The following is a 14771-nucleotide window of genomic DNA, read 5'->3' as shown; positions in this document are numbered from 1 at the left end:
GACAGTACATTGAAGAGACTGAAGAACTGGCAATGAAGGGATTGAAGGAAAATAGACATATACTTGATGTGATTTCCAGGGAGCTGATGGAAAAATCCAGAATCACCGGATTAGTAAGTTTTACTTGTTTCTATAAAATTTGATGTTTGAAAGGTTTTTGAGTTTCTTAAAATCTTAAATACAACTAATACTTTCTTCAAAAAAAATTAACTTGTAAAATCATCTATTTAATTCCAACGGGTTCCTACAATGTCCGGCATCCTGACTCGCTTTTGTAGGCTTTATTGAGCATTGGTCGTTCCCTTAAATTCAAGTGATAAAATACATCAGTAACTGTTTACTTTTGGGAAAAATCTTAGATTGGTGGTTTTTTTGTTTGTTTGTTTGTTTTTATTTATTTATTTATTTATTTATTTTGTTTTTTTTTTTTTTTGTTGTTGTTTTTGGTTTTCCATAGTGACCTTACTTTTGATTACTGGCCACCGGCCAACCCAGTACTCAACACACCTTATTGTCACCATTGATGCCATCACATACCATCTTAGATTATTGATATTCATCAGAAGTCCAACATAGCAGAGGAAGGGGGTTGAAAAAGAAGTGAGAGAGGGGGAAAGAGAAAGAGTTCATTGAGGAAATTTTATATTTGTCTTTTTTCTTTTTTCTTTTTTTTCTTTTTTTATTTTTTTATTTTTTTATTTTTTATTTATTTATTTATTTTTTTTATGGCTTTTTGTGTTTTGAAACTTCCACAATAGGAAATTTTGCAAAACTGGAGGTTAGCATCTAGAGTTTCCCAAAAAATTAAATTACTTAATGGAATTTTGATTTAATTTGCTATAGGCCAATAATTAATGTTAAACAAAACACAGGCACCATGGAAATGAAAATATAATTTCCACGATAAACTGAAGGTCACCATCTATAATTCCACTTTATTTTTGGTACGTTAGTTTTGTGGATTGAAAAGAGGGGAACCTTTGATAGGGTCCTAACTATTAACTGTTGTATCCCCCCTACTCCTCTTTCTTGGCTTTTTTAGAGTAGTTTTACTACAGTAATGAGTGAGTAATGATTGAGTCATCAAAATATCTTAACTCTTACAGTCTTGTACAAATCATGAAGGCTCAGTGCCTTTAATATCTTTATCTTCTGTCATCCAGGATGTTGAGGATAGAATGAACAAACTCTCTCCAATAATGTTTGAAGATTTTGTACAACCATTCCAAATTAATGTAGATGAGGTAATATTTTTGTTACTTTTTATTCCATGTTTATTTCCTGTTTCCTCTCAAGTTAAACTTTTATATTTTATGTTATATGCTTTTCTGATGCAGTACTATAAAATATTGTGATTTTCATATTATTTGATGCTTTGCATATATATCGTTTATGTCTTATCATAGCACCCCTATTGTTTTGATGTTGTGATTGTCATAGTTTCTATATTAGTTTTCCCAAATTAATTTTCCTTTTTCTTAAAGAAAACTTTGCATCTCCTTACTATTGTTCTTCTATTACATCCAATGATCTTACAAAAAACCCAAAAACAGTTAAATAATATTTTTTTTTAAAAAAAAATCATCAATTTTTGCTTCTTGGGCGGTATTAAATCTTTGTCACATCTCACATTACCACATCGCGTCCACATTGTTCAGGATTTTGAGTTTACCGTGGCCAAAATGTTAGGTAGAGACTGATACGAAATAATCTAAAAACCCAAATTTCCAATCAAAGGTTTAAACTTAAAGTGGTGAAGACAGAAAACAGTAAAGATAAACTCTTAGGGGGTGTTTGGTTCATCAAGTTAGAATGGATTGGTATGGAATCTCATACTAGAGAGGTATGGATTCTAAAACCCATACTAGTCTAAAGTTGTTTGCTTTTTATGTTGGAATGGATTTTATCCTTCATTAATAGAATAGATTGTGAATCTTAGGGGGAGGGGTGGGTATGGGATTCTATGGGTATAGGGGGGAGTTAGAACCCCTTGGGTAAGATTTTCCATTACTAAAAACCTTAACCAAACAAAAAACTAAATGGAATGGATTCTAACTCCATTGCAACCCATTCTAAAATATCCAACCAAACGACCCCTTAGTCTCTTATCACACTGATCATCAAGTTTAATGCAATAAGGGTTAAATCTAAGTATTACAAAAACTAGAGCAAATATTAGGGGATGCAATCACGAAGTTTTCAATAATTACAAAGGCTCAACAAAGACTATGGGTAGAGAGATAAAAAAACTCATTAGATTTAAAATTAGGCAAAAGTTTTTCAAAACAACAAGCTTTACAACTTTAAAACATACAGTCCTATGATTACAAGATGAATGACAAAGATCAAAAACAAGAAAGCAACTAAAGATAGAAGAAAAACCGCTACAGAGGGGTTAAAGCGGACACTCCAAAGCTTATGCCAAAATTTCCAAATCAAGATGGATCGGTCACTCAGGAAGGGTGGAGCAGTTGCTCTAGTTGTTCTGCAGCTCAATTTTGATTGCTCACGACTTCTTGGTTTCTTACTTAAATTGGGCATTTGACCTGTCATTGGAAAGCTCTCGGGCTCTACTTTCATCTCTCATTTGAATTGCTTGAAAAATTCCTTGTAGTGAAGAAGATATGACTGATTGAAGTTGAGTAACATTTTTTTAAATTTTTTTTTATTTTTTTAATTAATTATTATTATTATTAGTATTATTGTTATTATTTTTTATTTTTTATTTTTTATTTATTTATTTATTTTATTTTTTTTTATTATTATTTTTTTTTTAATGTCAAGCACAAGCCCTTTTTTTTTACAAATCATTTTTTTTATCTCTTAGTCAATACTTAGAACCCTTGGAGCTTTGTTCTAAGCAAGTAAAAAGATCACTCGAGTTTGATGATGGTCTATCCCAAGAGGTGACCACCAAAGGAGCTTAGCACGACTACGTGTCACGACGCACACGTGGAACTTCTTCAACTTCCTCCACTAAGTTACATCCACCCGCATCAGTTACAGCCTCATGCCACCTACATTGCCCACAAAAGTGATCTTGCTACCGTTGTTGTGACCACATATGAGATTTATAACCATGTTATTTGAAACAAAACAAAATAGGGCTAATCATTGAATGGTCGGTCAAAGTTGGATGGGTATCTTTGGTTTACAAGCAATCTTCTTGTGTAAGTTTAGCTAGAGACAGACAAGATTGTGAATATTGTGATTGTACTAGAATGTCATTAGCTAATTGCATTGCTTCATAACTAGCTGATCAATTTTGGGAATTGAAACAATTTAAAAATTGAGACAAAGTGATCAGCCTTCTTTTGTTTATTTGTTTTTTTTTTTTTTTCCTTTTTCTAGGTACATCTATCATTAGACCCATTTGGTGTTCTTAGAAATGTATACACTTCCTCTAAACATGGGCACGGGCCGTGCCCATGCCGCCGCGGGCCGTGCCTGGCCGTGCCGGCGGCACCACCGTGCCGTGCCGTGCCGGGCCGGTTCTCCGGCGTGCCGTGCCGTGCCGTGCCGGCAATTAGCACACCCCGGCCCACGTCACGGCACGGCCCACGTGCCTAACGGGCCGTGCCGTGCCGGGCCGCGGGCCAAACCGTGCCTGCTTGAATTTTTTTTTTTTTTTTTTTTTAAAAAAAAAAAAATAAATATTAAAAAAAACGAATTAAAAATAAAAATGCATATAATAAAAAAAAAAAACGAGTGCGATAATCCGAAAACACAAAAAATTGAAGAATAACTTATTTTATTATATGACGGTAGCCGGTACGAATGTACGATAATTCAATAATACAAAATTACAAAATAAGTAATGATAATTAAAAATCGTACAATAGTGTATGAATATTGAATAACTTCATTTATTATACGGAATACGAAGTTCGATAATACAAAAAGAATACAATAGTGTATAATGTAAATATGTAATCATGTAATTATTATTGGTCGTCTTCGTCTTCGCCTTCGTCTTCATCTTCGTCTTCGTCTCCTACAGGTTCAAGATCATCCGCCAATTGAGTGGATTGAGAAGTATGAGAACTAAAAGAAGTCGACGTTCCTTCATCGTCGTCGTTTTGTGCATAAGTACGATCTTGAGAACGTGTTTCGGCATCCAACCAATCCTTGAAGCAAACACACATTTCAAGTGTTTCGGGTTTTAGTCTTGTTCTTCTATCGTCTAGAACTCTTCCCGACGCACTAAAAGCTCTTTCGGAAGCAACGGAGGAGACTTGGATAGCAAAAATATCACGAGCCATTGCCGACAAAATTGGATGTTTCACGGCTTGTGATTTCCACCAATCGAGGATGTCGAGGCCAAACTTCTCTTCATCGTCCATGCCTTTCATGAAGTCGTAACTTAAGTACATTTGCAACTCCGAAACATCGCTTTGTGTTCTCCTAGATGATGATGATTCTGTACCTGAATACTTAGACATCAAGTTAGCAGCTTGTGCAAATAAACCTTTGGCCCGTTTACTTACATTTTTGGATGTTTGAGAAGGGGCAAATCGAGACACGGTTCCATATTTACTTTCATAAACATTATATAAATTAAAAAACTCATCCGTCACCTTATTTTTAAAAGTTTCAACATCATCTTCAAAATTCATGTTACTATAATAAATATCAATTAATAAAAAGGTGCCATCATATTTTTGTCTAGGATCTAAAATAGAAGCAAAAATATAAATCTTAGGAATATCGGTGTAATATTTACGCCATTTATCCTCCATGGATGGAAGATATCCACGATAAACATGTTGTGATCGGTGTTCCGCAAAAAGTTGTGCAAGTAAACATGCATTGCTAAGAAAAGAATGGGCACAAGGATTATATACAGAAGAAAAACAATGTGTCATACCATATAGTAATTGTAAAAACTGCATATATTTTTCACAATTAGCCCAATCATCTTCAAGTAAAGCATTTTGTGGATATTTCATATTATAAAAAAGTGTTAAATGAACCTTGTACTCGATTGCCCGACTCAACATTTCATAGGTGGAGTTCCACCTAGTTGGACAATCCGGTGCTATTTTTATGGTTTTTATCCGTTGTTGCGTGCAAAAACCTTTCCATTCTTGATATCTCATGTTAGAGCTATTAATAGTGCAAATAGCATTCCTTATTTTGTGATAAAATGGACCAATTGCTTGTGTTCCATCCTTCACACACAAGTTAAGAACGTGACAAATGCATCTAACATGAAGTGCTTCTCCATCTAATACTAAATCGGTTAATTGGGGTTTAACCAAATTCGCACTATATGTCATAGAAGTTGCGTTATCGAAAGTCATAGACATGATTTTATCCCTAAGACTATATGCATCAATAGCTTCCATTAAATGATGTGAAATGTTAAGACCGGTATGAGGGTATTCAAGCATTTTGAAATGAATGATGCACAATTAAAATAGAAAGTAGTTTTTATATAATTAAGTAGTTCCAATAATAATGATAATGATAATGATAATGATAATGATAATGATAATGATAATGATAATGATAATAAATTAATGATAATGATAATAATAGTAACAATAACAATAACAATAACAATAACAAATTAAAATAAAGTTGAGTTAGATCTTACAATGACGCTTCAATGCTTTCCCAAATTTATAATTCCCCGAATTTTTAATTTCCCGAATGTAAATATAACAATTTTTTTTTTTTTTTTTTTTTTTTTTGGTAGTAGACTAATACAAGTAATAATAGTAAAAATGTAAAATTTATAAGAGAGTAGGAATTTTTTTTTTCTTTTGACAAAAGAGAGGAAGATTGTATGATTTTTAGGAATTTGAGAATTGAGAATTTGGGAGTAAGAAAATTAGAGAATAAGAGAGAAGAGATGAGTTGATGAATTGTGAAAATTTTGGAGGAAAATATGAGGTATTTATAGGGGATTTGGGTGGGAAATTGGGTGGAAAATATGGCCGTTTATAGCTGTTGGAAAACGGCCATAAACGGCCATATTCCAACGGCTAGTGGCACGGGCCGGGCTTCGTGCCGGGCCGTGCCGGGCTTCGTGCCGGGCCGTGCCTGGCCGTGCCGGGCCGTGCCACGTGCCGTGCCGGCGGGTCGTGCCGGCGTGCCGGCCCACGTGCCGGCCACCGTGCCGCCCGCTGTGCCACGGGCCGTGCCCGTGCCGGTCCCAAGAAAAGTGTTCACGGCACGGCCCACGGCACGCCGGCGTGCCGCCGTGCCGTGTCGTGCCGGCCACCGTGCCCGTGCCGGGCGTGCCGGCGTCGTGCCGGGCCCGTGCCGCCCGCGTGCCGGCACGGCCCGTGTCCATCTTTAACTTCCTCATTCTCGTTTTTGATCACCCTCTCTATTATTTAATATGTAACCTAGTAGCTTAATGCCTCCATTAGCTTTTAGATATAAAAATACTCACTGGAAAAATTTAGCTCCGTAAATTATGAAATGTTAATATGTTGAAATCATACACGCGATAAGTCTAATTACATTGAATATAACATATGTTTTTATATGTTAGTATAAAATCATGTCAAAGAATGTATGAAAATACTGAATAATAAACAACTAAATTAAGTGCAAGGTTGAAAAGGATGTAGATAGCTTTAAGTCAAACGCCTTGTATAGTTGTATATACTTTTTATCTAGCATTTGGAAGTACCAATTTTGTCAATTGTTCCTTTGTAATGATCAATCAATCAATCAAGACTTAATACCATAAATGGGGTTGACTATGTGAACCAAAAGTGATTATTTCGTGTAGTCATCCACAAAAATCTTTCTACTCCATCCCTTATGATCAAATACCTCATTCTAATGCAAATCCATATGCTTCATATCCTTCCTAACTTCTTCCAACCAAGTCATTTTCGGTCTCCCTCTCCCTCTCCCTCGTTTAACCTCTCCATGGTTCTTTGTAATGATGAATATAAATAATGAAGTTGGTATAATCTGAGTATGATCTGAATGAAAGGGATATAAAGGGACACTATACAATCTGGTAAGGGTGAGAAAGGATGGATCCAAAATTCAGGGTTTGATTACAGCCAAGCTGGTGAAAGAGTGGTAGAGGATAATATGAGATGGCATTAGCAATATTTGTACCTAGTTTACATGGATTTTTTTTTTTTTTTTCTTGAACATTGGTTATCAAACATATCTAAGAAATGTGATCTAGTGTATGGTGTCTGAAAATTAAAATTTAGACAAAATTTTGAAATGTTGTGGTTCATGTAAATTTCCTGCTTTGAATTGACATATCAAGTCTATTATAGTTTGCTACATGTGGGTATAAGCTTGTTCTCATTTCTTCATCTCTTGATTATGTTTACTAAATTACGTTTTTATTTTTTTGAAGGATGGTCCTTTGCCTCATAACGAGCAGTTACGTTACCAACCACTGGACATATACCCTGCACCACTTCACAGGACCTAAGGCATGCCAAGCCTTGTGATGATGATTTGCATCGCCTGCTGCATTGCATATTCGGTGAGACAAGCTGATTCCCAGACTTAGCAGTATGATAGGTACTGTCAACTCCTGAACATCAAGAGCTCGGCACTATGTTTTATCGGTGTGTATGGAAGCAATTCATAATAGCAATTGCAAACCTGCATAATGCTACAAATCAAGCCACAAATTAAATGGGTATTAATTGTCAGTGGAGTTGCCCAGCTCATGTTGTACTTCTGATTAGGGCACAGCGGTACCCTTGAGACATTTTTTGCTCGGAAACAGGTTCTTCATGCTTCATTGTGTATCACTGGAGATGTTTGTATTTCTCAGTATTTTGGAGCATGAGAGTACATATCTATGAGCAACATCAATGGTCTGTAAATTTGCTGATTGCTACCAGGGGGGAAGGGAGTAACCGAGTGAGCTTTAACATTTGTTTATGTATAGCTGTTACATTTTACGAGAAGGTTTCGACATTGATTAGTGAGTCTTTTTTCTGCCAAGTCTGAGAAAGATACAACCTGAAAACTTGTGACTAACAACTCTTACCAGTTTTATTGACGGCATGTCTATGTGATGCCATAGCATACAAGGAAAACTTTGATCTTTGATGACGAGGTTGATGAAATCAACAGCCAAAGATAGTTTGTTGATAATAAAAGTTAGCTGAGCGAGATTACGAGCAAAGAAAGAGGAGTCTTTAAGCAAGGCATTATTTTCCCCTCTCCCACATAAATTCTAGCTTAGTCGTTAATTATAGTCGATTATATTGTAGTTATCGGTTACAGTCGATTATGTTTGGGTATAGTTGACTATGTTAACAAAAAACAGCCTCGCTAGTAATATGTTAGTCGATCAATCTAAAGTCGTCAACACTAATTTTAATATAACAATTTATTAGCAAGTTGTTTAGTTTTATGAGATAAGAGGTAAGCTTAAACAAATTATTTTATTAAGATTTACTTAGCAACAACAAAATTACATTATATTTTCCAAGAAATACCAAAAGAAAAAAGCTTCATCTTCAATCTTTATCAATGCTCAATCTTACCTTCAAATTGATAATTAATCAATTTTCTAGTTTCAACCTTAACCACTAATCCCTATTTTGACTTCATCAACCTCTTAAGCCCTTAATTTAGAGAAGAAGCTATTGCGTGCAGATGTTCGTATGTTAATTTTCGTGCAGATGTTCGTCTGTAAATTTCCGTGCAGCTGATTTGACTGATATGTTTAATTTACTTGCTAACTTATAAGTTTTTTTATGTTGGCGTTTCATTTGTTTGCTGTTATGATTTTAGTGTTGGCTAATATATTCTTTTTGTTGGCTAACATATATATATATATATATATATATATATATATATATATATATATATATATATATATATATATATATATACACATATATATATATATATATATATATATATATATATATATATATATATATATATATACACATATATATATATATATATACACAACACATCTATAAATGTATATATTTTATAGGTTTCTTTTGTTGGCTGATATCATACATCATTTGACTTATATATTTCTTTAATTAGCTGATATATTTAGGGTGCGTTTGGTTGAGGGTATTTATCAAAGGTAATGAGAATCAACTGCCTGGTTCCCTTCTTTGTTTGTTTTGCAATTTTTTCCATTGCCTATACCCTCTCCATCACCCCGAATCCTTCTAACTTCATTCCCCACCCCCGTCTTTTCCATTCCCTTTCCTTAGCCACCACAACACCACCATATCCAAACTAGCCACCGCCATCCTACCCTATCCCCACCACCCACCATTGCCGCACCTCCACCGTCCCTCGCCGGATCTCCCCTTCCGATCGCCGGAGCTTCCTCGTCCCTCACCGGAGATCCCGTCCCTCGAAAAACTCCCTCACTCCCGCAAAACCCCTAAAAACTCACCTCCCCTTCCCCGTATAACAATCAAATGACCGTCCTCCCACCTAGCTAGGGTTTCGAGGGTGGGAAAAGGGTCGACCGGTTGTTTTATGGGGAGGGGGGATGAGTTTTTAGGGTTTTTGCGGGAGTGGGGGAGTTTTTCGAGGGAGGGGATTTTCGGCAAGGGCTGGGGGAGCTCTAGCGATAGGCGGCGAGTGGCGGGGAAGGGGCGGCGAGTGGCGGGGGAGGGGCGGCGAGTGGTATGGTGGCTGGAGAAGGTAGATAATAGGTTTTGTGTGGTGGTGGTGTTGTGGTGGAAGTGGTAATTTGCTTCCCTTTGTTATTCAAAACAAACAACATAACAAATCTTGGGGTTTTTCATTAAATTCCCTTTCTTTCCCTTTGTTCAATCCATTTTAATTAGTCCGTGCGAACAAAACGGCCCCTTATTTTGTTGGCTGATATGTACATTTTAATTATTGGATTATATGTTTCACTTTGTTGGCTGATATGTTTGTTTTGTTGGCTTATCTGTTGCTTTTGTTTGCTGATTTCAGCATTTTGTTGCTAATAAGCTTCATTTGTTGGCTGATATGTCCTTTCTGTTGGTTGGTAAGTACCTTTTATTGGCTTATATACTCCTCTTGTTGGCTTATACGTATCTCTTGTTGGCTGATAAGTACATTTTGTTAGCTGATACGTTTTTATTAGTATCTGATATGTCCGTAATGTTGACTAATATCAGACATCAATTGACTAGTACGTTCTTTGTATTAGCTGATGTACAAAGTATATAAAAACTAGTATGTACCCCGGGTGATGCCTCGGGTTCACTAATTGATATAATTCCTTATTTATTGATGTAAATGTTCATTAGCGGGGAGTTAATTTATTGATACGGTTTGATTAAAATCTCGTAAAAATTATTAGAGTAAGTCTAACGGATCAATTATTTTATTAATGGCATGTTTTCTTTAGCTTATTTTTTGTTCAGTTAAATTCAGCTACAATCAGTTCAATTCATTTCAGCTCTTATCAATTTGATTTAGTTCGATCAGCTCAAATCACTTCATTAAATCAGAACAAGTTCTGAATAGTAAATTTTATTTATTTATATATTTTTTATTTATTTTTATTTATTTTTTCTCTTTTCATTTGAGAAGTGTTTAAATAAGTTGCTTGTATATATATATTTATGTAAAATAATAGTCCAATACATAAATAACCAAAACTTAACAAACAAAATTTCAGGGACTGAAAAATTTAATGTTAAAAAAATAAAATTGGAAAGATAGAAAACAGAAAGTACAATCATTGTCTTCGCATTGAAACTAAGCCATTCTTCAACACTAAAACCCGGAAAGTACAAAACATTGGTTTTTCATCAATAATATTCAACCAATCATAACAACAATTGAAAAATTAAAACTAACCAAAACCCCAAAACAATACAATATCAATAAAGTTGGAATGGGATTTATTGTTTTATAATTTTTTACTGGGTTCATTAAAAGGATCTACAAATCTGACTCAATTGTCCATGATATTTAGTCAAGAGAGCTTCATGGAGTTAAAGGTATCGATCTCAATTTTTTCTAATCTCAGATTTTCTTGGTACTCTTATGTCAAAGATCTATACCATGTAATAAGTAAATTTTATTTATTTTTTATTTTTTAATTTTTTTTGTCTTGTGTTTGATTTTTGTGTTTATATCAAGTTAATTAAGGTTTAGTGGATTAATCATGGTGTTTAAGTGTCTTCTCCTACTTTAAGGAGATCTTTTTCTGGTTAATATTTTTTGAATTTAATTTGTGTTTTTTATGTGTTATTTTTATTATTATTGTTGAGGTTTAATTTGTTTTATAATTTGAATTGGAGTGCCATATGTGAATGAGGTGTTTTAGTTACTAATTGAAGGAAGTATTAGATTTGAGATTTGATATAACGAAGTGTGAGTTTATAACATAAGGATTTGGTCAATTTTTTTATGTAAAGGAGTGCTAATATCAAATATTCAAATAAACCAATAAGCACAATCTTAAATTCAGACCATATCAATCTAAGATAATAGAATGTTACATTTTTTAATATTCAGAATCTGTAGGGACATTTTCAAAAATTTCCTTGTCACTAGTAGAAAAAGACAAATGCCCACCGGTTCAAAACCCCCTTATGCCACTGGTTTTGAACCGCTGGGCATTTGAGGGGTGGCAATTATCCATCAGAAAGCCACCGGTTCAGACCGGTGGCAAAAATCAGTATTGCCACTGGTTAAAAAAACATTACAATACTTTTTTTTTGGTTCTAAATATAAATGCCACCGGTTAACCGGTGGTGTTTAGGGTAAAAATACCCCAGGTACGTGGCCCAATCTCATGGTGACACGTGGCCCAATAAACAGGCGACACGTGGCCCTATGAGAATGAGACACGTGTCCACTTGTCATGGTGACACCTGTCAGCCATCTCTAAATGCCCCAATGCTGCAATCAGAAAGAGAAAAGGGCCCTGATGACCTTAGGCCCAAAACCCGAGAAAACCTTGAAAGCCGTAAAACGGCGCCCCATACGACACGTGGCGACCTCTGATTGCGCAGCCAATCACGTCACGAAATTCTAGGGCATAAACGCTAGAGGGGTACATGTTCCCACCCCTATAAATACCCCAATCATTTATGATGGGAGGGGTGGATTGTGACTTAACATAAATATAGAGCATTAAAGAGCTCCAACTTCTTTCTACTTTCTCTCTCTAGCCTTTTCCGTTTTCGTTCACTAACTTGAGCGTCGGAGGCGAATATTCCGTACACCGGAATATTCGTTATTTTGCAGGTGTCCGAGTCTTTGTCAGCAGAACGTGACCAATATCCGAGGGAATCACAAAAAACCCCGAAACATTTGGCGCCGTCTGTGGGGATACTCGTCCGTTATGGCAATAGATGGTCAGACACCTAATTCTGGACCTCGTCCAGGCGAAGATGGATATGTAGAGGACATACATACTACCATACACTCAAGCAATCCTTTGACTGCCTCATTTGAAGAGGCCGAACAACTTCCTGTCACCCCACCTACCCTAATGGCCGAGCTGACTAAGCTCCGCAAGGAGTTGGCAGCTACCCAGCAAAAGGGGAGAGGGGGCACTTCCAAGAAAGCCAACAACAAGACCAATGCAACTGATGCTGGTAACACCCCATTCCGTCGTCCGCACGGAAGGTCTCCCCGAGTCCCACGGACCAACTTCTCTAGCCTGCTGGCGAAAACACAGTCGGCTGGGGGGAGGGGCAGACAGCCAAAAAGAGTTGAGACTGAGCCGTCACAGCGTTTCAAGGACGCAAGGGACTACATTCGGCACAAGCAAAGGGAGAAGGTCGCATACTCTGACACGACCTCTACTCCAACCATGCCGGAGGAAGTCTCCAACCAATCTTTCTCCCAATACACCAAAACGGTTGCTTCCAGCAAGAGTCATACTATTACTCCCCGTCCAATTCAGCCATTGCAGTATCAGTCCCCTCAAATACTCAATGGGTTGATACAACCAACTCCCCAAGTTTTTGAGCAATATGGGCCGTATGGTCAGATGTTCGGTCAGACTCCTTACCTGGCTGGAACGTCCGCTCAGCCTCAGCCTATCGATTGGCAGTTGCGTTTGTTGAATTTGGGAGATAAGCCGCCTCCGTTTTCGCAAGATATACTAGCATCCCCTCAACCAGCAAAAGTGAAGAGTGTACTAGTGGGTGCCTACGATGGTACGGGCAACCCAGAAGAGCATGTTACCTCGTACAGGAACTTGATGTACTTGCAAAGTGTAGATGATGCTACATGGTGCAGATGCTTCCCGGCCACTCTCAAAGGGGTGGCCCAGGACTGGTTTAACAGCCTCCCAGCCGGATGCATCAATTGCTTTACCACCCTCAGTTTGTTGTTTGTGGGAAACTTCTCATACAACATCCCACCAAGAAAGACAAGTCTCAACTTGGCTACAATTGTCCAAGGAAAGAATGAAGGACTACGTTCGTACGTCCAAAGGTTTAACCAAGAAAAAGCCCAAATTCATAATCTTCCGGATGAAATGGCTTACTCAGAATTTCTCCGGGGATTAAGGCATAATGGTTTTAAGTTTGATTTGGTAAGGAAAAAGATTCGGTCATACGCAGGTGTATTGCGGGAAGCTGAAGCCTATATTGAGGCCGCGGACTTTTGTTCGCTCACCAAATCAGAACAGCCGGCCAAGGGGGCTGAGAAGAAGCAATCTTCTCAACAAGACTCGGCCGGCCGAAAGAGAGAAGGAAACAAAAGAAAAGAAATCTGGGTGGCTGATGACAAGCAACCCAAGTCAAAGAAAAGCAAGACATACGAGTCTCAGTATGAGTTCAACAAGGATAGTTACTCTATTTTGATGGAGATAAAAGACAAGTTTGAGTTTGAGAAGCCTCAGCCTTTGAGAGGCTCGGCCCAGTACAGAAACAAAAACAAGTATTGTCATTACCACAAGGATGTGGGTCATGACACGAACGAGTGTATCAACTTGAAGAGACTGTTGGATAAGTTGGCCGACAAGGGTCTGCTGAAACCCTATGTGACCAAGTCCAAATTCACCTTCAAGCGGACAGACAACACGTCCGAGAAAAAGCAACAAAGTGAAAAGAAGAATGACAAGGAAGATGATGGGAACAGCACTGATTCAGGTTTTGTGGCCGTCATATCAGGAGGCTTTGCTTCAGGCGGCCCTACCATGAAAGGAATCAAGCAGGACGCTCGAAACCTGTCAAATGTGATGCAAACGGACGTTGTTAAAGCCGAGCCATTTCCTGAAGTGATCATAAGTGAGGCTGACCGTGGTGAGGTCAGAGCTTTGCACAATGATCCCATGGTCTTTGTAATGAAAATAGAAAATTTGAAGGTGGGACGGATATTGATTGATACGGGCAATTCGGCCGATATCATTAGTCTCTCTGCCTTGAGGAATTTAAGCTTCCCAGAAGATGCTCTCCAAGATATAACTCATCCCTTAGTAGGATTTGGGGGGAATATCATTCATCCAGTCAGACGGATTGACCTCTCCATCCGTTTCGGGCAGAAGGGGGAAGGAAGGGACATGGTCGTCCGTTTCCTTGTGGTAAAAGAGCTGACTGGGTACAATGTAATCCTTGGCCGCCCTACTCTCAATGCAGCCAAGGCGGTCATAGTGCCCCACTTGATGTTGCTGAAGTTTGAAAGGTCGGACGGAAAAATTGGAACAATTCAAGGAAGTCAGAAAATGGCCAAGGAATGTAATCAGCTGGCCGTGAAGCCAACAGCACGCGGCCCAAAGTTATCCGAGATTAAGGAAGAAGGAACCTCACTCCCAGCATACCAGGTCGGCCAGAAGCGTAAGGCGACCAGGGCAGAGGAAGCCTAGCAACTAATGACTGTCG

At 37.6% G+C, this 14771-nt stretch overlaps 1 protein-coding gene across 2 annotated transcripts in view; it reads left to right on the top strand.

Annotated features, from left to right (window-relative positions):
- Positions 1 to 8145, top strand: part of LOC145593561 (ATP-dependent zinc metalloprotease FTSH 12, chloroplastic-like) — a 30869-nt gene extending 22724 nt beyond the window's left edge. The window contains exons 17-19 of one of the 2 annotated variants that reach the window (XM_081649827.1): positions 6 to 113; positions 1164 to 1244; positions 7343 to 8145. In XM_081649827.1, the coding sequence (XP_081505953.1) occupies positions 6 to 113; positions 1164 to 1244; positions 7343 to 7420 (267 nt within the window). In that variant the 3' untranslated portion in view covers positions 7421 to 8145. Of the gene's footprint in view, positions 1 to 5; positions 114 to 1163; positions 1245 to 2827; positions 3403 to 7342 lie in introns of those variants that run through there. The other variant, XM_081649828.1, reaches the window with a different exon arrangement.
- The last annotated feature ends 6626 nt before the right edge of the window (positions 8146 to 14771 follow it).

The sequence above is a fragment of the Chenopodium album genome, chromosome 19 (assembly GCF_948465745.1).
Source record: "Chenopodium album chromosome 19, dcCheAlbu1.1, whole genome shotgun sequence".
Classification (NCBI taxonomy): Eukaryota; Viridiplantae; Streptophyta; class Magnoliopsida; order Caryophyllales; family Amaranthaceae; genus Chenopodium; species Chenopodium album.
This window is presented reverse-complemented; position numbering and strand designations above follow the sequence as displayed.